Raw genomic sequence first — 23069 nt, forward strand, 5'->3', positions numbered from 1 at the left:
ATTCAATAGGGTAAGAAATTGTTCTTTAAATAGACACTTATAGTTTTTAGTAATTGTTACACCTAAGTAGGTAAATTGGTTTCTTACAATTTTAAAAGGAAGGTTAGAATTTGTTGGTATCAAATTATTCAAAAGGAAAAGTTCACCTTTATGTAGTAGGTTTAATTTATAACCTGAGAACTGGCTAAAACAGGAGAGTAAAGAAAGCGCATGGGGTAACAAAGTCTCAACATTAGAAATAAATAGCAGCAGATCATCAGCGTACAGCAAGACTTTGTAAATAGTGTCTCTCCTTAAAATACCAGTGATATCATTAGTTTCTCAAAAAGCAATGGCTGAAGGTTCTGAGGCCAGATCAAAAAGCAAAGGGCTCAACGGACAGCCTTGTCTAGTGCCACATTGAAGCTTAAATGGTTTGGAATTATGAGAATTAGTGATAACTCTAGTGGAAGGAGTTAAATAAAATAATTTAAGCCATTGAATGAAAACCCCATTCAACTCTTTCGAAAGCTTTCTCAGCATCTAGGGATACCACGCATTCGGATATCTTGTCAGAAGGAGAATAAATAACATTTAATAACCGACGAATATTAAAGTAAGAATATCGATTTTTGATAAATCCAGTTTGATTATCGGAAATGACAGATGGTAAGATATTTTCAATCCTATGGGCCAAAACTTTAGATAGGATCTTAGTATCAACATTAAGTAAAGATTTTGGTCTTTAAGCGGAGCATTCAGCTGGATCCTTATTAAGGATAAGCAACATGGAAGCCTCATAAAAAGACTGAGGGAGTCTACCTGACTTGAAAGAATACAAAAAAACTGAACGTAAATGAGGTATAAGCAGTGAGGAAAAAATCTTGTAAAACTCTCCAGAAAATCCATCTGGACCCGGAGCTTTCCTCAACAGCCTTAACAATTTCCTCAAAAGAAACAGGTTGTTCCAACAACTTTCTGCCTAACTCCTTACTTCTCTTCAGGACATCCTCACTTTTCCTGCCCATGTCATTGGTACCAATATGTACTAAAACTCCCAACTGGTCACCCTCCCCCTTTAGAATGTTGTAGACCCGATCTGAGACATCCCTAACCTAGCAAGTTGGAGGTAACATACCATCTGGTTGTCTCTTTCACTTCTACAGAATCTGCTGTCTGCTCCTCTAACTATCGAACCCCTATTGCACTCTTCTTCTCCCTCTCCCCCGCCCCCACCCTTTTGAGCCACAGAGCCGGACTCAGTAGCAAAGACCCAATAGCTGTGGCTTCTTCCAACAGGTACTTCACTGCTGTTTGGCTATGTACAAGAGCGACTACGCTGCTGTACTTTGCATTAAGAATCTGTAAAATATTCCAGGAATGCCTGTGATCATAAAGGAAAGCATCAAAGTTCAAAGTAAATTTATTATCAAGGTATATGTATGTCACCATATACAACCCTGAGATTCATATGTGAAATTACAGAAAATACAATGAACACATTAGGATGGACAAACAACCAACATGAAAAACACAATGTGCAAAGAAAAAAATAATAACAATAATAAATAAGCAACAAATATCAAGAACATGAGATGAATAGTCTTTAAAAGTGAGTCCATAGGTTGTAAGAACAATTCAGTGATGGGGTGAGTGAAGTTGAGTGGAGTTGTCCCTTTGGTTCAAGAGCCTGCTGGTGCAGTATCCCTGGACCTGGTGGTGTGGGCTCAGAGGCTTCTGTAAGCTTCTTCCTGACAGCAGCAGCAAGACCATGGCCTCGGTGGTGGTGGGTCCTTAATGATGGATGCTGCTTTCCTGCAGTTGTGCTCAAAGATGGGGAGGGCTTTACCCATGATAGACTGGGCCATATCCACTACTTTTTGCAGAATTTTCTGTTCAAGGGCATTGTTGTTTCCATACCAGGCTGTAATGCAACCAATCAATATACTCTCGACCTATGGACCTTGCAAACTTCTAAGAAAGTGGAGGCACTGTGCTTTTTTTTTGTCATAGACCTTACAAGCTGGACACAGGACAGATTCTCTGCAATAATAACATCAAGGAATTGAAAGTTGCTGATCCTCTTCACCTCTGACCCCCCCCCCAATGAGGACGGGTTTATGGACCTCAGGTTTCCTCCTCCTGAAGTCAGTAATCAGCCCTTTGGTCTTGCTGACATTGAGTGAGGTGGTTGTTGTGGCACAACTCAGCCAGACTTTCAATCTCCCTCCTCTATGCTGATTTGTCACCTTTGATTTGGCCAACGATAGTAGTGTTGTCAACAAATTTAAATATATATAAATAAATAAAGTGAGTAGAGTACGGAGCTGAGCACACAGCCCTATGGTGTGCCTGTGCTGATGGAGATAGTGGAGATGATGTTGCCAATCTGAACTGACAGGGTTTGCAAGTGAGGAAATTAAGCATCCAGTTGCACAAGGGGGTATTGAGGCCTAGGCCTTGATTAGTTGAGGGAATGATAGATTCAAATGCCAGCTGTAATCAATGAAGAGCGATGTACGCATTGCCGCTGCCAGATACTCCAGGGTTGAGTGAAGAACCAATGAAATGGCATCGGCTCTGGACTTGTTGTGATGACAATCCTGCATATTACCAACATCCTAACCCCATCCACAAGTCCATAGCTCTACTACCAGTTACATTTCACTCATTGCAAATGAAAAACAGCACACATACTGTCTGATGAACCAGCACAGAAAACTATTTGCTTGTCATTTGCACAATTAAATTAAATGTTTTGTTCCACAATGACCAATACTCTTTGAAATTACAAACATTGTCATCACCTCTCACAATCAGGAGCATAAAATTCCAAAATCAAAAAACAATGCAAATAGAAAAAAGAAGTGCAGATGCTGCAGTCTGGAAAAATAGCAGAGGTTAGCACACCTTACAGTACCAGCAACCCGGTTTCAATTCTCACCACTGCCTGCAAGGAGTTTGTAAGTTCTCCCCATGATTGCGTGGGTTTCCTCAGGGTACTCTGGTTTCCTCCCACATTCCAAAGACATACCGGTTGGTAGGTTAATTGCTCATTGTAAATTGTCCCATGATTAGGTTAGGATTAAATTGGAGGATTGCTGAGCGCCACAGCTCGAAGGGCCAACCCTGCACCGTGTGTCAATAAATAATCAAAAAAACAAACAAATATGCTGAAAGAACCCTGTAGCATCTGCAGAGATAAAAGATGTAAAGCAACATTTCAGGTTGAGACCCTGCATCAGGACTGAGAGGGAAGAGTAAAGATGTATGAGGCTGGGAGCTGATAGATGGAACCTAATGGGGAGGGGATGGAGAAGATGAACAAAGAAAAAAACTAGGCAGCCAGGTGAGTCTGTGTGGTAGGACAGCACTGGCCAGGTGAGCTATTTAAATTCAATGTTCTTACTGTTGGGTTGCAGGCTACCCTGGAATAAGAAATGTTGGATACAACAAGTATTCAATGGTAGATAGAAGATACCTTAAGTACCTACATATGAAAGTTTACAAAAGCACATTGAGAAAATCTGTGATTAGCCTTAAACAAAAAAAATCTGTTCTATTAATGTTAATTTAACAAACAAAATCAACTCAACTCTCCTTCGACTTCGAGATTAGAATCTAACTGAAATCTTCAATCCTTTCTGGCCAACAAGAGAAGTTATCTGTAATAACAATCTGCTGGAAGAACTCAACAGATTGATCAGTGCCCATGGGGTGGGGGAGGGGGGAGAGGAACTGTTGATATTTCTAATCTGGTGATGGTGACTCAATTCATCCAAGGTATTATATGCAATACTTTATGGACTATTTGACATTGGGTTCTCTGACTCCATCACTGGCCCTCCCCTCCCCACAAAGAAAAAAATGTCAAGGAATACATGACCCACAAAGCCAATTAAAAATAATGTGTACATCACAAAGTACAAGCAGCAATCGATACAGTACTAAAGAAGATTTAAGCCTGTGCAGAAGGTAAAGTATGACAATGGGATACAGGGCATCATTTTGATCAAAAAGATTGTTCAGTAATTAAACAAACCACTGCGAACCGAGATCAAAGAAATTTTGAACATCAAAGTCACAGTTACAAACAATTCAGATGGTCACAGATATCATGGATTTTAATACAAAATACTAAACATTAAAAAAAACTCTCAGTCCTAGCAAGCTCACATCAAGAGACACATCCGTTGGGCCCACTGTAATCATTCCCCACAGGACTTGGGCTGCCAAGACTCATTGGAGGCTTAACAACATGATCTCTTACCTCCAAACACACAAAGTCAAAACATCTATGTTCCATCTATGCTGTATTTATAACTAAGAAACAAATATACGAAAAGAAAATTTAAAACTATTCTTTTTCCCTATGATTTCTTCCCAAAATAACAACCCCAGGGTTGCCTGAAACGATGTTGTGGAATCATAGGATCTGACAGTACAGAGGCCAATTGGCCCAATGCCTATGCAAAATAACTTTGGTTTGCAGTCTTTCAACACAGGGAAGGAGTTTTTTTTAGAAAAACACAAAGTTGTAGGTAACTAGAATGCATAACCTGGGATGATGGCGGAGCCATTCAAGATCTCTTAGCACATGGATGTTCAGAAAATAGGATTATGGACATTGTGTAGGCATTTGATTACTAATTTAAATTAATTTGGCATAACATTGTGGCCTTTATGTTTTTGGAATATGATACCATGACCTTTTCAGGTAATGCATTCCAATGATATCACTGGTGCCTATATTGATAGATAGATAGATGTACTTTTTGATCTCTAGGGAAATTGGGTTTCGTTATAGCCGCACCAACCAAGAATAGAGCATAAATATAGCAATACAAAAACCACAAACAATCAAACAGCCAAATGCAAACTATGCCAGATGGAAAATAAGTCCAGGATCAGTCTATTGGCTCAGGGTGTCTGACCCTCCACGGGAGGAGCTGCAAGTTCGATGGCCACAGGCAGGAACGACCTCCCGTGCTGCCCAGTGTTGTATCTCGGTAGAATGTGGCCGAAGTCCAACAGTAAAAAGTTCAATATCCGGTCTACAACCACGTTCCTCGATCGTAATATGACCCGGATTGCACCATCTGTTGTTAACCAGAACAGTAAGCACCCAACTCCTTTACGCTTACCGCTCTCAGTGCACTTCCGGTCAGCCCGAACGGTCTGGAAGCCATCCATGGAAAAGTTTTGATCGGGTATGTCCTCGTGCAGCCCTGTTCCAGTGAAACACATAACACTGCACTCCCGAAATGTTCTCTGACGCCTGGCTAGCACCGTGAACTCGTCCATTTTAGTACCCACCGAACTCCTCTTCTCTATAAGTCTCTGTTGTCTCGACCCGGTCCTCTTTCCTCAACTTTATGATCTCCCTCTGCATCCTCTGTGTGTTTTCCTCCAGATTTCAGCAGGGGTGTCCACCGCTCTGCTCGCTAAACCGGCCGGCATAAGCGCAATCAGCTGGTCCCTGGAATAAACAATGTGACCATGCTTCTGTCCCGCTGATGAGACGTGTTGGAATGTAACTACTTCCAGCGCTAAAAACCCGAATAAAACTCTCTCTACCAGCATGTTAGAGAGGGTGCAGCTTCGACGTGTTACCATGAAAAAAATACAGCAAATAACGTAAGTTTAAAAAGTAAGAAAAAAGTAAGAATACTGATCGGAACAGCTGCATGCGCACTCAATATTACATCATAATCATTATTCCTTTGCAGTTTACCATGCACAAATCAGCTGCACACTTCATACAACAGTGATTATATATCACTGACTATAAAGAACTCCTGGGCATCCAGAACACCATTCAACCTTTCTACATCATAAATTTGCATGCAAAACAAAACTCCAGTTTTTTCCTAGAGCAACACACACAAAATGCTGGAAATCAGCAAGTCAGGCATCATCTATGGAACTGAATAAACAGTTGACGATTCAGATTGAGACCCTTCATCAGAACTGGAAAGGAAGGGGGAAGATGCCAGAATAAGGTGGGGGGGGTGAAATAGAGGACAAGCTAGAAGGAAAAAGGTGAAGCTAAGTGAGTGGGGGGGGGGGAGAATGAATTGAGAAGCAGGGATGTGATAAGTCAGAAAGTTAACGGGCTGGAGAAGAAGGAACCTGATAGAGGACAGTGGAGCAAGTGAGGAAGGGAAAGAGAAGGAGCACCAGTGAAGGTGATAGGCAGGTGAGAAGAGGCAAGAGACCAACATGGGAAATTGAAGAGGAAATGGAAATTACTGGAGGTCGGAGAAATCGATGTGAATGCTATCATATTGGAGACGATTTAGATGGATTATGTTCATGCCATCAGGTTGGAGGTTACCTAGGCGGAATATGAGGTGTTGCTCTTCCAACCTGAGAGTGGCCTAGTCATGACAGAAGAGGTAACCATGGAACAACACGTTAGAAAGGGAATTAAAATGGTTATCCCCCAAGCCTGTGCCAACCACCCAGCACCCATTTACAGTAATCTCATTTTATTCTCAGCAGTCCCATTGACACTGCCCCCATCAGATTGTGCCACCTACCCACACACTAGAGGCAAATTTCAGTGGCCAATTAACCTGCACATCATTGTGATATGGGAGGAAACCAGACCACTCAAAGGAAATTTATGTAGTCACAAACCAAACATGCAAACATGTTTGAAAGCAGAATCAAACCCAGGCCGCCGGAATGGTGCGACAGCAACTCTACTAACATTGTAAATACCACCCAGGAGTTCCGGTGACGTCATCGTTCAGAATGGCAGCTTAAATCAACAGCTCCTCTGGAAAAACACGTATTTTGCCCCGTTAAACCTTCAAATATAAGATCTTTTGAAAATATCTGAATTGATAAGGGGGGTAAGAATGGGGAGAAAGAATGGAGATAAATAAAGCATCACTGTGGAGCCTGTGGAAAAGAGAGGTACAACGCGTGGCTCTCCTACATGTGTGCGTGGCAGCGAAGCTGACACTGGGCCTAGTGCAGGCGAAGCGGCAAATATGATAAGGATTTTGGAAGAGATAAGGGAAGTCCAAAAAAGATATAAAGCAGCAACTCAATGATATAAAGTCAGAGCTCGCCAATGTCAATCAGAAAATAGCGGTGGCAGAGACTCGAATTGAGAAGATGGAAGATCGCGTGCAAAAAGTGGAACAGATACTAAGTAAGACGATAAAAATGTTAAATCAACAGGAAAGTAAATTGCTTGACCAGGAGGGAAGATCGCAATGGAGAAAAATCAGGATTTATAATGTTCCCGAAGGAGCGGAGGGATTGCCGATGATGGATTTTGTAGACAAGCTGCTGCGGGAAGCGCTGGAGGTTCCTCAAACTATGGAGATTGAAATTGAAAGGGCGCACCATTTGCTTGTCCAGCGGCTTCCCAGAGACAGAGAAGATAAACCGCACTCCATTGTACTTAGATTCCTTCGATTCAAGAACAAGGCGGAGATTCTACAAAGGGCCTGGGGTAAGAAGAGAGTGTTTTGGAACGGGAAGTTAATATACTTCGATCATGATTACCCCCCAGCGTTCCTACAGAAACAGAAAGAATATTCCGAAGCGAAACAAATATTAAAGCAAGAAAACGTACCCTGCTAAACTGAGGGTATTTTACCAAGAAGGGATACGACTATATCAGACGGTGGAAGAGGCAACTACAGACATGAAGAAGAGGACTGCCCATTAGCATGGTCAAGCCAAGGGAAATGCTGGCTGAGCAGTTGTCCTGAGCTGCTTGGGAAGTAGTAAGAGAACCTAGAAAGCAGGGGACAGGAACAGGACGAGAGAAGGATATTAGGAAGAGACTGTCAGTTCTCCGAGGGCAGCCCTCACCTCCTCCAGAAGAGCCATAAGGTTTGGCTAACTTTAAAAGTGCTGCTGAACTAAACGGAAGAAAAAATAGATGGTGATATACCTATCTCGAGAAATACATGTTATAATGTGGATTTTATTTTACTCAATTTTTTAAAAATTATTTATTCATTCCTTTTTCCCCACTTAAATGAGAATAAATACATGGGAGGAATACACAGGGAAATCATTTCTGTGTAATGGACATAGTTTTTTTTTACTTACTTTTATAGGCACTGCAGCGGGGGCCCTCAACCCACAGGTAGGAGGGGCTATCCCCCACGGCTTGACTTTTCCTCTAGCCCAACCCAGGGTCATCTAGAGACCCCAGCCTTGGAACCCTACCTTCCTTACCTTTCTTTTTATTACTCACTTTTCTTGGTTCTTATTTGTTCAGGGAATAGATCGATTAAGTTATATTCTGCAAATTTCAATGATATACTAACAGATAAATACACATAGAGAGTAAGACCATATAATTTGGGTATATACCTCAAGAATGGTTGAAAAGAGATAAATATAAATATTTAATGAATGTACTGCTGGTGGCTGGTAAATAGACCCTTACCAGGAAATGGTTATCTCAGGAGAGCCCAACTTTAAATGTATGGATGGAAATTACAATGGACATTTACAAAATGGAGAAGATAACATCAGTTAATCATAAGTTGGAACAATTTTATTCATACTGGAAAAAAATTGTTTAACTACATAACATCTCATAGGCCTGATTTTATTCTCACAATCAATGAATATATTGTTAAAAAAAATCACTCCCTGCTCTGTACGTAGTTTTCTTCTTTCGATTGTTCTTTCTTTCCTCTTCTTTCTATAAGCGTATACTTCAGATAGATATTATGTAGAGATTTGTGACAAATATGATTATATGATATATATGTACAGTACCTGAAATACATCTTATGGAAATGTTTGTTTGATGATGAAACTCAATAAAAAATAAATTACAAAAAAAAGTAAATGCCACCCAAATCTGTGAACTCTGATATCAATTCACTTACCTGAGATAACAGGTTTTTCATTACATTCTCTATTAAAACCCTACATATCACCCACCACTCCTTAATATCTTCTGCTCAATCTTTCCAAATGGTTATGTCCAGACATCTACCTGATAAGTCTTCTTAGCATCCTCTTCAAGGCCTGAACATTTTTCCAGAAATGCACTGTCCAGATTTATACACAATTCATCTCCACTCCCCCTTTCATAGCCCTCACAAAACAGCACATCTTAGATAACATGAGCTCTTTATGTTTCTCCCAAAAGGCATCACTTCAGACTGGTCTGCATTCTATTATGTCCTCCGTATTCTCCAAGTAGATCAGCATTTTCTGGAATTCTAGTCCTAGATCTCACTGTCTTTCTATTCTTCAATCCTGTTGGATGCCATCATTTTGGCCAAAGATATATTCCAGAACACTGGAAATAAATGATATCTTTTCCCCCCAATCAACAGGGTAATAAAGAAGGTAGCGACATCTATTGAACCAACATCAATAGCATAAAAGAGAAATTGATTACATTTGCAATCTTACTGTGACATTTAGCCTTTGATTAATTTTAATCATAAAATGAAATCATGTTAAGCGTAAATGGATAACAAAATTTGATGGTATGAATTCCTCGTGGTGTGATGAATGTTACTTATCAATGATATTTCTCAAACATCTCACATAGCTCCATCTCGTGCAACTGCAGGAATGATAGAAAACTATTTTGCTTCCTTTTGCAAGTGAGCAAAGAGAATATAATACAGCCACCAAAAGTTTCAGTCTGCTGAACATAATGATTTAACCATTCTGTGTCATCAAGAGGCAGGCCCTGAAGGAGGCAGCATCTATCATTAAGGTCCCACATCACATCATCCAGGGACGTGCCCTTTTCTCATTATCACCATCAGTGAAGTGATACTGAAGCCTGAAGACCCACACTAAAGGATTCAGGAACAGCTTCTTCCTCTCCACCTGAATGGTCCATAAACACAACTTTTTTTTTTGCACTATTTATTTTGCAATTTAGAGGAATCTTTTTGCATCATAATGCTGCCACAAAACAACAAATTTCTCATTATACAAGACAGTGACAATAAACCTGATTCTGGACTCTGAACTATCATTCCATTCAGTTGGATCACTGCTGATCAGTACCTCATACCAATTTATCACTATCACTTACAACCCTCTTGATCTCTAATAAGAATCAACAATCAGGCTTGAAAACTTCAAACCCTTGGAGGATATTCCAGATTTCTGTTGGCTAACCTCAGATTTCCCACACTGAACTCCATCCAATGTCATGACTGTTCGCAAAACATGAAAAGTATCTTTTTATTTGAATATACTGTATCATGTGATATATTCATTTCAAGAAATCAAAGGACTTCAGCAGTTTTGTCTAAAACTAGGAGATAAACATAGTATTTAATCTAATACATGTGTTCTTGGGGTCATTAGAATTCTCAGAAGATCCTCTGTATTTAAATCTACCAGCCACCGCAGTAAGCTCATTCATTTCATTATTAGTTGGGTCAAGGAATTATTAATAAGTTTGACTCTTTCTAAAAATATACCTCAGCGGCACTGGCACTCTACACTTCTTCTTAAACACCTCTCATATCAACTCAGCTCACCTAGTGTTAGCATTATCTGAATGGCAGCATCTGCACTGATACAGGTGTCCCCCGCTTTTCCAACGTTTGCTTTACAAAACCTCACTGTTACGAAAGACCTACATTAGTACCCTGGTTTCGCTTTCAGAAGGTGTTTTTACTGTTATGAAAAAAAAAAGCGCCCAATAAAAAATCAGCAGGCGACAAAAGGCAGCACGCGCCCCGAGCAGCCGCTCTCCCCCGGATTCGGAACTGCATTCTTGCCGGCGTTGCTTAAACATGTGTCTGTGAGCAGCCGTTTGCAAGATGAGTTCTAAGGTATCGAAAAAGCCTAAAAGAACTCGTAAGGGTGTTACACTTAGCATAAAACTAGACATAATTAAGCGTTTCGATCATAATGAAAGAATTAAGGACAACGTGAGTCTGGCTTGTGGAAGCTCACAAACATGATGTTGAAGAGGTTTTGGCATCCCATCACCAAGAACTGACAGATGAAGAGCTGATGCAATTGGAAGAAAAAAAGGATAACAATCGAAACCGAATGAGTAATGATAAAGTACAACTTTAATTTTGAAAGGGTAAGTCAGTTTAGGGGATATTTGCAGGATGGCTTGAGTGCTTACAAAGAACTGTGTAATAGAAAAATGTGCGAGGCTCAGCAGTCAAGCAAGCCTTCCACATCAGTCACAGCAGACAACGAACCTCGACCTTTGACATCGAGGCAGGCAGAGATAGAAGAAGATGAGCTGCCTACCCTAATGGAAACAGACGACAATGAGATGACACCCCAGTGTCCCACCACCCCAACACCCAGGCCGCGGACAGATACCGATTCGCGGAGAATGCAACGGTAGCCGGGAGGCACACAGCACATCTTTAAGAAAAAAGCCGAAATAAACATGCTAATTAATTAGGTGCCGCCGACACGTAATTGTCGGCCCAGATCAGAGACAACGCAATCGGAAATCGGCACTGATCTGGGCCGACAATTACGGGCGGCACCTAATTAATTAGCATGTTTGTTTCGGCTTTTTTCAAGATGTGCTGTGTGCCTCCTGGCTACCGCTGGACCCCTGCGTGCTTGGCGGATCGGTATCGGTCGGTGGCCCGGAGGGTGGGGGTCACTGCACCACCCCAACTGCGACTCAGCCTAACACACCAGCATCAGTGTGCTCGGCGCTGTTTTCCCAATTCCAGTAAGTGATACTACACTGTACATACATTATTTCTACTTTATATCGGCTGTGTATTTTTACGTGTTATTTGGTATGATTTGGCAGCTTCATAGCTTAAAGGTTACTGGAGAGCGCTTGCGCTGTGTTTTTGCCAACAGCGCTTGCGTGAGATTTTCTGCCAACGGCGCTTGCGTGAGATTTTCGCTACGGAGAACAGTTCAGTAATGATTGTGGGAAAGTATTTCTACTTTAGAATAGGCTGTGTATTTATCATATCATTCCTGCTTTTACTATATGTTACTGCTATTTTAGGTTTTATGTGTTATTTGGCATGATTTTGTAGGTTATTTTTGGGTCTGCGAACGCTCACAAAATTTTCCCATATAAATAAATGGTAATTGCTTCTTCACCTTACGACATTTCGGCTTACGAGCCGTTTCATAGGAATGCTCTGCCTTCAGATGGCGGGGGAAACCTGTACTCATAGAAATGAGTGATAAGTCCAAGGTACAGATCAGCAGTGATTCAACCAAATGTGGAACAGTTGAACTGACTATAATTACTGTATTATGTGTATACAGGCAAGAGTTTTTGAAGGCAGAGTTACTACTACAGAGTAGATACAACAGGTTATTAAGAAGGCAAACAGAATGTTGGCTTTCATTACTAGAGGGATTGAATTCAAGAGCAGGGAGTTCATACTGCAACTATACAGGGTACTGGTGAGGCCGCACCTGGAGTACTGTGTGCAGTTCTGGTCTCCATACTTGAGGAAAGATATACTGGCTTTGGAGGCAGTGCAGAGGAAGTTCACCAGGTTGATTCCAGAGATGAAGGGGTTAACCCATGAGCGATTGAGTCACCTGGGACTATACTCTCTGGAATTCAGAAGAATGAGAGGGGATCTTATAGAAACATACAAAATTATGAAAGGTATAGATAAGATAGAAGTGGGAAAGTTGTTTCCATTAGTAGGTAAGACTAGAACTAGGGGACATTGCCTGAAGATTCAGGGGACAAGATTTAGGATGGAGATGAGGAGAAACTGTTTTTCCCAGAGAGTGGTAAATCTGTGGAATTCTCTGCCCAGGGAAGCAGTTGAGGCTTCTTCACTAAATATATTTAAGATACAGTTAGATAGGTTTTTACATAGTAGGGGAATTAAGGGTTATGGGGAAAAGGCAGGTAGATGGAGCTGAGTTTACGGACAGATCAGCCATGATCTTATTGAATGGCGGGGCAGGCTCAATGGGCCGGATGGCCTACTCCTGCCCTATTCCTACATACTTTTCATTTACAAGTGAAACAAAAAGCTTTCAATCATACTATCTAACCACAGGAATAGTTGAGAGTCACAATTACCCATAATTATGAAACAGAAACACAAAATGTGGGAAGAACTCAGTGGGTCACAAAGACAAAAGGTGCAGGTCAACTTTGAGTTGAGGCCATGCATCATTAGTGAGAGGCAAAAGGAAAAATAGTCTGTACATTGTTTGGAGTGGGGAGAGAGAGTAAAAGAGGCTGTTATGTGATAGATGGACCCTGATAAGAAGGGACGGGATGGGCAAATGGAACAGGAAGTGATAATAGAGAAGATGAGGAAAGTGGGGATGGGGGAAGAAAACTACGTAGACAGGTGTGTGTGTGTGTGTGTGTGTGTGTATAGGAGAAAACCAGGGGAGTAAGTAACCCAAAATTGGAAAATATTTGAATTACACCCTAGTATTCCAGCATCTGCACTCTTGTCTTCATTCCTAATTGTGCCTTGATGCCATCTATGTGTCTAGGAGTCATCCAATGCCAGTAAAATTGCTTATATTAAAGCGATATTAAGAGCCAAATAGCCTTCTGATCCAGAGATAGTTGCTGGATCATGTGTACTTAAAAGTTAAGTTGGAGCACAGAACAAAGCCATGTTGTTTTGTTCTTTATGGCTCCCTTAAGCATGAGTCAGTCATTGGAGGACTTTCAAGGTAATTTGCTTAAAACACATGACTGAGTCAAACCAATCTGAAAAGATGATAAAGTGTTTAAGGAAAAGTCAAAGCACACCTGGTGCACACAGAACATTTTATATAACACTTTCACAGTTTCTTGCATTGCAACTGTTCTTGTGCTTCCAAAGAACTTCAAAGTTCAGAGCTTATGGAAGTCCCAATATTACTGATAGCAAAAGAGCAGACGCTGATAAGTAAATTAGACTGAGGCTCCATGGAGGCATTCGGCCAGGATCACTAAAGTTTCAGAGAAATTTTATTATTGCTCCCTCCCTTGGAAAAGAAAGTCATGTCAACAAATCACACCTTCTATTCTCTATTATCTTATACTGAAAGACAGAAATGCAACACCTACAATGTAAATAAAATGTGAACTTCAAGAAAAGCAATTTATTATTTTGTTTCCATTGTGAAGACTATGTTAAATAACTTTACTGTGGATATTAAAACAGAATGTTTATTAATTGATTGGTACTTAGTATGCACTTCCATTCATCCTTTCACAGATGCACTGTAATAATAAATATTTCATTGAAGATTTTATTGCTTTTAATTTGTCGATTTCTCCAAGGAAACAGAAAGAACAACGTGTGGTTATTCAATGTTACAATAACAGATAAATAATACATAACTTTGAAGATATTCTAAAACTGAAGCAACACACAAAATGCTGAAGGAACTCAGTATGTCAGACAGCACCTATGGAAATAAACAAACAGTTGATGTTTCTGGCCGAGACCCTTCTTCAGGACTCAAACTGAAACAGCATTTACCCTTTCGAGGATAAGCCGATGTACTCAACAGATAGCAACATCAACCCAGTTCTGAAGCCTGACCACCAACAACAAATATCATTTGGAAAATAATGAAACAGTATTTCAAATTAACTCAGGACAATATGAACAGGTTTGGAACCATTGAAGTACCAATGAGATGAGTTTGTCAGTGTAATGTTAGAAACGTGACAGCCAACTAAAGCACAGCCAGATCCTATAACTTGCAACATGACAGTGACCAGATAATCGGTCTTCAGTGACATGTGTTCAGTACCAACAACTGACTCCACGACACGGTATTTCAAAAGAATACCGCCATTGGTAGTATCTACAGGAGGCACTGCCTCAAGAAAGCAACAAAGACCCTCACCATCCAGGCCATCCATGAGGCAGGAGTTACAAAAGCTCAAAGTCCCACACCACCAGGTTTAAAAACAGCTACTTCTCCTCAGCCATTTGGTTCTTGAACCTACTGACAAAACCCTCATGTCCACAGGTTAGCAGCACTATCAGCAATGCACACAAATGAATGCTGCCTTTATCTGTTCTAATTGGAAACACAAAAAATTTTGCAGATGCTGGAAATCCAAAGCAAAACACACAAAATGCTGCAGGAATTCAGCAGGTCAGGCAGCTTCTACGTTTTGGGCTGAGATCTCTCTTCAGGACTGGAAAGGAAGAGGAAAGATGCTAAAATAAAAATGCAGGGAGAGGGGAAGGAGGATAGCTAGAAAGTGCTAGGTGAAGCCAGTTGGGTGGAGATGAAGGAATCTGATAGGAGAGGACTAAGAGAGAAAGGGAAGGAGGGGCACAGGGGGAGATGATGGCCAGTGAATGAGGTAAGATGCCAGAGTGGGGAATAGAAGAGAGGAGAGAATTCTTTTTACTGGAAAGAGAAATCAATAATCATGCCATCAGATTGGCAGCTACCCAGGTGAATGTACGATGCTGCTCCTCCATTCCAAAGGTGGCCTCATTGTAGAACAAGTGGCCATGGGCCAACATGCAGAAACGGGAACGGAAATTAAAATTTTTTTGCCCAGGAAGTTCCACTTTTGGCAGATGGAGCACAGGTGTTCAACATAGTGGTCCCCCAATTTATGATGGGCCTCACCAATGAAGAGGGGGCCTCACTGGAAGCACCAGACACAACAGATGACCCCAAAAGATTCTCATGTGAAGTGTTGCCTCACCTAGGACTGTGTGGGGCCTTGAGTAGAGGTGAGGGAGGTGTATGGCAGGTGTAGCACTTTGACCGCCTGCAGGGATCAGTGTTGGGAGGGAGATTAGTGCAGAGGAACAAATGGACAAGGGAATCACAGAGAAAGCAATCTCAGTGGAAAGTGAAGGGGGGATGAAGTAAAAAATGTGCTTGGTGGTTGGATCCCTTTGGAGATGGTGGAAGTTGTGGAGAATAATGTGTTTGATGTGGAAGCTCATGGGATGGTAGACCAGGACAAGAGAAACTATCACTGTTGAGGCAACAGGAAGTTGGGGTGAGCACAGATGTTCAAGAAACGGAGGAGATGCGGGTGAGGGCAGCATCAATGGCGGAGGAAGGGAAACTCCATTCCTTGAAGAGGGACAACATCTCTGATGACCTAGAAAGCTTCATGCTGGGAACAAATGCAGCAGAAATGATGGAAATGAGAAAAGGGAATAGCATTTTTACAGGAAACAGGATGGGAAGAGGTCTGGTTAAGATATCCATGGGAATCGGTAGGTTTATAAAAGATGTCAGTTGACAGTTTGTCTCCAGAGATGGAAACAAAGCAATTGAGAAAGGGGAGGGAGGTGTCAGAAATGGACCAAGTGAATTTAACGGCAGGATGGCAGTTGGGGGCAAAGGTGATGAAAGTTAAGGCTTAGCACATGGACTGATGCACGTAGCCAACGAAAAGGCAGGCATAGCTGGGGCCCATGCAGTTGCCTGTGGCTACCCCTCAAGTCTGGAGAAAGTGGGAAGAGATGAAGGAAAAACTGTTGAAGGTGAGGACCAGTTCTACCAGATGGAGGAAGGTGGTGGTGGAGAGGAACTGGTTGGTTCATTTATTGAGAAAGCAGACAGCTTTAAGGCCGCCTTGTTGACAGATAGAGGGGCACAAGAACTGGACATCCATGGTGAAAATGAGGTAGTCAGAGCCAAGGAAATGAAAGTTAGTGAGGAGGTTGCCTCAGATGTTAATGAGGGACTGAACCAAGGGGGATAGAATAGAGTAGAGGTACAAAGACATAAGTTCAGTGGGGCAAGAGCAGGCAGAGACAATAGGCCTACCTGGACAGTTAGCTTTGAGAGTCTTGGAAAGGAGATAGAAGCGAGCAGTGCGGAACAAGGGAAGTATGAGTTTAGTGGCAGTGGATGAGAGTTCTCCAAAGTTGATGAGGTGTCAGAGACAGTTTTCTGATGGTCCAGAGTGGGGTTCTCTTCAAGGAACAGGCAAGAAGGTACTGTCTAAGAGCTGACACCTGGCCTCAGCAAGGTAGAGGTCAGTCCAGCACACTGCAACAGAGCCTCCTTTGACTGTGGGTTTGAAGGTAAAGCTGAGATTGGTGTAGACAGAGGAGCTTAGGAGGATTAATGGCACCTAACGGCAACTCCTTTGCTTGCATCTTTGGAAACAGCTCTATTTCCATCTTTAATCTCTCTTTTTCCCTTTAAGGGTTCTTTTGAAGACCGACCTGGAGTTATACGCTGACTATGGTGCTTTGCGGGAATGGGACCCGCTCTCGTGGTTTCACGAATCGTCATTATTCGGCATGCCAAGGGCTCAGCCTAAGAGCTTTGCTCGCCTTTGGAGGACCGAGATTTCATGGCTCTGGAAGATCTAAGGCTGTGTGCCCAGAGACCCGAGATCTTTGGGCACAGAGCTCAGAAAAAGCGACGCAAAGGACTTTTAAGATGGTAAACCAGCGAGTTGTTTGTCATGTCTCCCCTCTCGCTGTGAAACAGAGATACCTCTTTCTCCCTTATTAGGGAGAGAGAGAGTCTGTGGTATGTCACACACTGGGTAAATAAGATGTCTTTGGGGTACTGCAAGTCTGTGTCTTTGCTGTTGCTTTGCTCATACCTGAGTGCTCAGTGGCGGGTGCCGATGCTTTTTTTTGCCAGTGGTGGGAGGGGAATTGTTGTGTACTGCCGCTTACGTGCGGGAGGGAACAGAGCTGGGGGGGGGGGACTTCGGGGTTTTAACATTTGGCTGGCATTCATTCTTTGGGGACACTCCTCTGTTTTCATAGATGGTTGCGAAGAAAAAGCATTTCAGGATGTATATACATTTCTCTGACATTAAATGTACATTTGAAACCAGAGTGGAGGGCAGTGTGTTCAGAGGGTGCTAGGCTCAAGGAGTGAGGAGTGCTGAAATTGAGCCGGTTGATGTATCATCAACAACTAAAAGATCCCAGGACAGGCAGAGAACCAGCACAGGGTGTCCAAGAAGATGGGGAGGGTTGGAGATGGGAGAAGGAATCATCTGTGTGGGCTGGGGAATTCTAGGTGAAGAAGTGGTCTTGGAGACAGGGCAACAGAAGAAGAGCTTGGCATCATGCCAGGTACAGAACTCACAGAGGTACAGGTGAAGGGGACAAAGGTAAGGCCCATGCCGAGGGCAGAACGCTCCACCTCTGTGTGGGGGGGGGGGTGCAGTGAAGACACATGGCAGCAATAAGTTGGGATTAAAAGGGGGAGGAAAGCTGGAGGCTTCAGCAGAGTGGGAGGGTTAGGGTGTTCAAAGAAGGTAGGATGGGAGGCAGACGGAAGCTCCAAGGCCCTGAACGAGGTGACAGTGGAGCCTGAAGAACCAAAGGATAGACAGTGGTAGTGGGACAAGGAAACCAGGGACCCAGTGGCAGCAAGGAAGGCCTTAGCCTGGAGCTAGAGGTGCTGGCAGCTGAGGTCCAGGCTAATGCAAAAGGTCACGTAATTTGCAGTCTGAAGGCATCTGGGGTTGTCGGATCTTGATGTCCATTTTTGTAAAGTTTGTGTACAATTTACATTTAGAGTCATAGAATAATAGAAAGTGACCCATCTGGTCTGTGCTGACCCATTTAAGCTGCCTACTCCCATCAACTTGCACTAGGATACCACAGCCCTCCAAACTCCTATCATCCAACTTCTTAAACGTTGAAATCGAGTTCACATGCACCGCTTGAACTGGCAGCTGATTCCACGCTCTCAGGACCCTCTGAATGAAGACAATTCCCCTCATGTTTCCCTTAAACTTTCCACCTTTCACCCTTAAGCCAAGACCTCTCATTGGCCCACCCTACCTCAGTGGAAAAAGCCTGCTTGCATTTACCCTATTCACACCCCCCACCCCATAATTCTATATACCTCTATCAAATCTCCTCTCAATCTTCTATGTTCCTCGGAATAAAATCCTAACCTATTCAATCTTTCAATATAGCTCAGGTCCTCTAGACCTGGCAACATCCTGTAAATTTCACCCTTCTTGCAGGTGGGTGACCAAAAATGCACACAATGCTCCAACTTAGGCCTCACCAATATATACAATTTCAAGTCTTATACAACTCCAACATAACATTCCAGTCTCCTGTACTCAATACTTCGATTCATGAAGGCCAATATGCCAGAAGTTTTCTTTACAACCCTATCTACCTGTGACACCTCTTTCAATGAATTATGGACCTAAATTCTCAGATCCCTTTGTTCTAGAACACTCCTCAGTGCCCTACCATTCAGTGTGTAAGACCTTCGCTGGTTGGTCCTACTGAAATGCCAGACCTCACACTTGTCTGAATTATATCCCATTTGCCATTTCTCAGCCCATTTTTCCAACTGGCCCAGATCCCACTGTTAGCCATGATAGTCTTTCCTCACTATACACTACACCCCCAATCTTGATGTCACCCACAAATCTGCTGATCCAGTTAACCTCATTAACATCTAGATCATTGATATAAATTACAAACAATTGACCCTGCACAGATCCCTGCAGTGTGGGACTCCATTAGTCACAGGCCTCAAGTCAGAGAGGCAACCATCTACTACCACTCTCTGGCTTCTTCCACAAGGCTAATGTCTAATCCAATTTACTACCTCATCTTGAACCTTCTTGACCAACCTCCCATGAGGGACCTTGTCAAATGCCTTGCTGAAGTCCATGTGGACAACATCCACTGCCTTGCCTTCATCAACTTTCCTAGTAACTTCCTCAAGAAACTCTGTAAGATTGGTTAGACATGACCTACCACGCATGCAGCCATGTTGACTATCCCTAATCAGTCCATGTCTATCCATTTTTTTTTAATGTTTATTTTCTTTTGAATGCTGTTTATATGCTACATACCTGTGAGGCTGCTGCAAATAAGCTTTTCATTGCACCTGTACGTGCTTGTACTTATGCACAAGATAAACTTGACGTTGGCTTTACTGTCCAATTGAGCATACAGGGTCTCAGCTCACCAACTCATCTCACAGCCAGCCACCTCCATTGGCATAGCACTCCCTCCATTATGCAACCCGCCCCCCTTGCAATGCTACATTCCCTCCTGATAGTTTACTTCTCCGTGTCCACTGCCCCTTCCGTAATGCCACACTTCCGAGTAACCCTCTAGGACACCACAGTGCGGCACTCCTATTTAATTGCTCCTCCTGCAATGACACGCTCTTAGCAATACTGCATTTCTGCAGAGCAACACCCACTTCTCCAGAGCACAAGAATGCCAGTCCTGCCTGGTCCACTCACACAGTGCTACAGATCTTCCTCAGTCACAGCTACAATGCACACACCACCCATGTCCCAATCCCGTAAAGCCACCCACCTTCGTTCTCCAACCCTACTGCCACCCTATCTCCTTCCCTCCCCCAACCCCGGTGCCCACCTCGCTCCCTCCCCTAACCCCGGTGCCCCCCCCTCACTCTAGTGTCCCTTGTGCTTCCCTCCATCCGTCCTCAAAACCTCGTACATCCTTCCCTCCTTCTGTCCTCAAATCCTATTTCCTCACTCCCTCGACCCTAACGTCTTCCTGTTTCCCTGTGGAATTAGGGGCATGGGAGGTAGGAAGTTCTACACTGAAATAGTGAGTGGGGAAGGTCACCTAACAGCCGGTCATGACCTTTATCCACCCAAAGCAGCAGGCTCAGCATCCCCTAGCAACGGGCCCAGACGCCGTTCCTGCACCCATGGACCTTGGCTCCTGATGCAGCTGACGCGGTAACGCAGACGGCAACACCTCCCACTCCCCATAGCGTGCCCGCCGCCTCCCAAGGCTCCTCACCTTCAGCGCAAAGACTGCGCGCCGCCAAACAACCTGGCCTCTGAACGCCGCCATCATTGCAGCCTGACCTTTCACCTTCTGACAGAGACACGTGATCACTCGGGCCAATCAGCACCCACCTGCGAGGCCCCGCCCACCATGTCGAGCCAGCGTGCTGAGCGAAGTCACTGAACGATGACGCTTGTCGGTGTGAGGATAGGCAGATGTCTGCATTCTTCTAACACCCTGCACGTCCTTAGTCAGACGCTCTGAACTGCACAGCATTTAAAATACTTAAACTGCGTGGTCGATCTTGTAGAAGAGAGCCAGGCCTCATTAGAGGTGCAAAGGGTTAGCAACTTTAAATTCCTGGGTGTTACTATTTTAGTGGCCCTGTCCTGAACCCAGCACATAGAGTGCAATTGCGAAGAAAGCACGGCTGCGCTGCTACTTCCTAAGAGTTTGCGCAGATTCGGGGTGACATCTAAAACTTTAACAAACTTCCATAGATGTTTAGCGCAGAGTGTATTAACTGGCTGCGTCACAGCCTGGTATGGAAACTCCAATGCCTTTGAACAGAAAATCCTACAAAAAGTAGTGGATATGGCCCGGTCCATCACGGATGAAGTCCTCCCCACCACTGAGTACATTTACATGAAACGCTGTCGTAGGAAAGCTGCGTCCGTCATCAGAGATCCCCGCCACCCGGGTCAGGTTCTCTTCTCGCTGCTGCAGTCAGGTAGAAAGTACGAGAGCGTCAGGACTCACCACCAGGTTCAAAAACAGTTACTACCCTTCAACTAGCAGACTCTCGAATAACAGGGGATACCTACACTCAACTTCACTTGCTCCATGATTGAAATGTTCGCACAACCAATAATCTCACTTTCAATGACTCTTTATCTCATGATCTAGTTATTTATTGCTATTTATTTATATTTGAATTTGCACACTTTGTTGTCTTCTGCACTCTGGTTGATCTTTTATTGATTATGTTATAGCTGCTAGTCTATAGATCTGCTGAGTGTGCCAGCGGGAAAATGAATCTCAGGGTTGTATATGGTGACATGGGTTCTTTGATAATAACATTTACTTTAAACTTTCAATGGCCTCACTCACTCCTCTGCTGTAGGAACTCAGTAGGCCAAGCTGCATCTGTGGGAGGAAGAACTATCAATGTTTCGCGTTGTAGAAGATTGTGTGTTTGTACATTTAAAGTTATATATTACAGATGGTGAAAATATCAAATAACAGTAAAATGAGGAATTAGGAAGTATTTGTGGAGAGAGGAACAGAATATTTGTCAGAACAGAGTAATTGTTTTAAAAAGGTGCTTGGTTCTTGCTGTCTCTGAAAGGCAGCGTCCATTACCCACGGCATGCCCTTTTTTCATGGTACTATACTACCTGAAGACACACACTCAGCGATTCAGGAACAGCTTCTTCCCCTTTGCCATCCGATCCCTAAATGTACATTGAACCCATGAATACTACCTCACATTTTTAATATATATTATTTCTGTTTTTGTATGGTTTAATCTATTCAATGTACGTATACTGCAATTGATTTACTTATTTTTTTATTATTATTATTATTTTCCTCTTCTTATATTATGTATTGCATTAAACTGTTGCTGCTAAGTTAACAAATTTCACGACACATGCTGGTAATAATAAACCTGATTTTGATTCTGAACTGGACTTGGGATGAAAACTGCAGATGGCATAAGAACATGGCATATGATTAACTGTCAAAAAGATCTTAAACAAAACTGTACATTGCAGCTTTATCTGAATTCATAAAATTTAGGAATCAGGTTGAGCCAAAACAAAAGCCTTTGACCCTTAAATGTTAACACTGTTTCTCTCTCCATAAATGCTGCCTGACATGCTGAGTACTTCCAGAATTTTTCAGTTTCATTTCAGTTATTTGTTCACAGCAAGTTCCAAGTGTTATAACTATCACTTATTCATCAGGTTACCTCTTAATTCAGAACACAGAAGTAGGATTAGCCATGCAATCCCTTGAGAGCCTACTCGCCCATTCAATATGATTGTAGCTGATCTGGTAGTTGTTTTAATCATAATCAGAATCAGGTTTATTATCACTAACATATGTTGTGAAATTTGTTGCGTTGGCAGCAGCAGTACAGTGCAGGACATAAAAATGTTAGTGAAAAAGTTCAAAAGAGGAATAATGAGGTAGTGTTCATGGGTTTATGAACCATTCAGAAATCTTGTGGCAGAGAGGAAGAAGCTGTACCTAACACCTTGAGTCTGGTTCTTCACCTCCTCCCCGTTGGCAATAGCCCTCTTTTCCTGCTCAACCAAATAACATTGAATCATAATAAAGTAGAGGGTAGGAGTGGACTCTCACAGACTACCTCATCCATGCAGACGGTAGTACTTACCTAGACTAATCTCAATTGCCTGCATACAG

General features: G+C 42.7%; 1 protein-coding gene across 2 annotated transcripts in view; it reads right to left on the minus strand.

The window, feature by feature from the left end:
* Nucleotides 1-20720, minus strand: part of pcca (propionyl-CoA carboxylase subunit alpha) — a 489189-nt gene extending 468469 nt beyond the window's left edge. The window contains exon 1 of one of the 2 annotated variants that reach the window (XM_063048382.1): nt 20652-20720. In XM_063048382.1, the coding sequence (XP_062904452.1) occupies nt 20652-20708 (57 nt within the window). In that variant the 5' untranslated portion in view covers nt 20709-20720. Of the gene's footprint in view, nt 1-4249; nt 4400-20651 lie in introns of those variants that run through there. The other variant, XM_063048383.1, reaches the window with a different exon arrangement.
* Between the last annotated feature and the right edge of the window lie 2349 nt (nt 20721-23069).

This window comes from Mobula hypostoma, chromosome 5 (assembly GCF_963921235.1).
Source record: "Mobula hypostoma chromosome 5, sMobHyp1.1, whole genome shotgun sequence".
In the NCBI taxonomy this organism is placed as follows: domain Eukaryota; kingdom Metazoa; phylum Chordata; class Chondrichthyes; order Myliobatiformes; family Myliobatidae; genus Mobula; species Mobula hypostoma.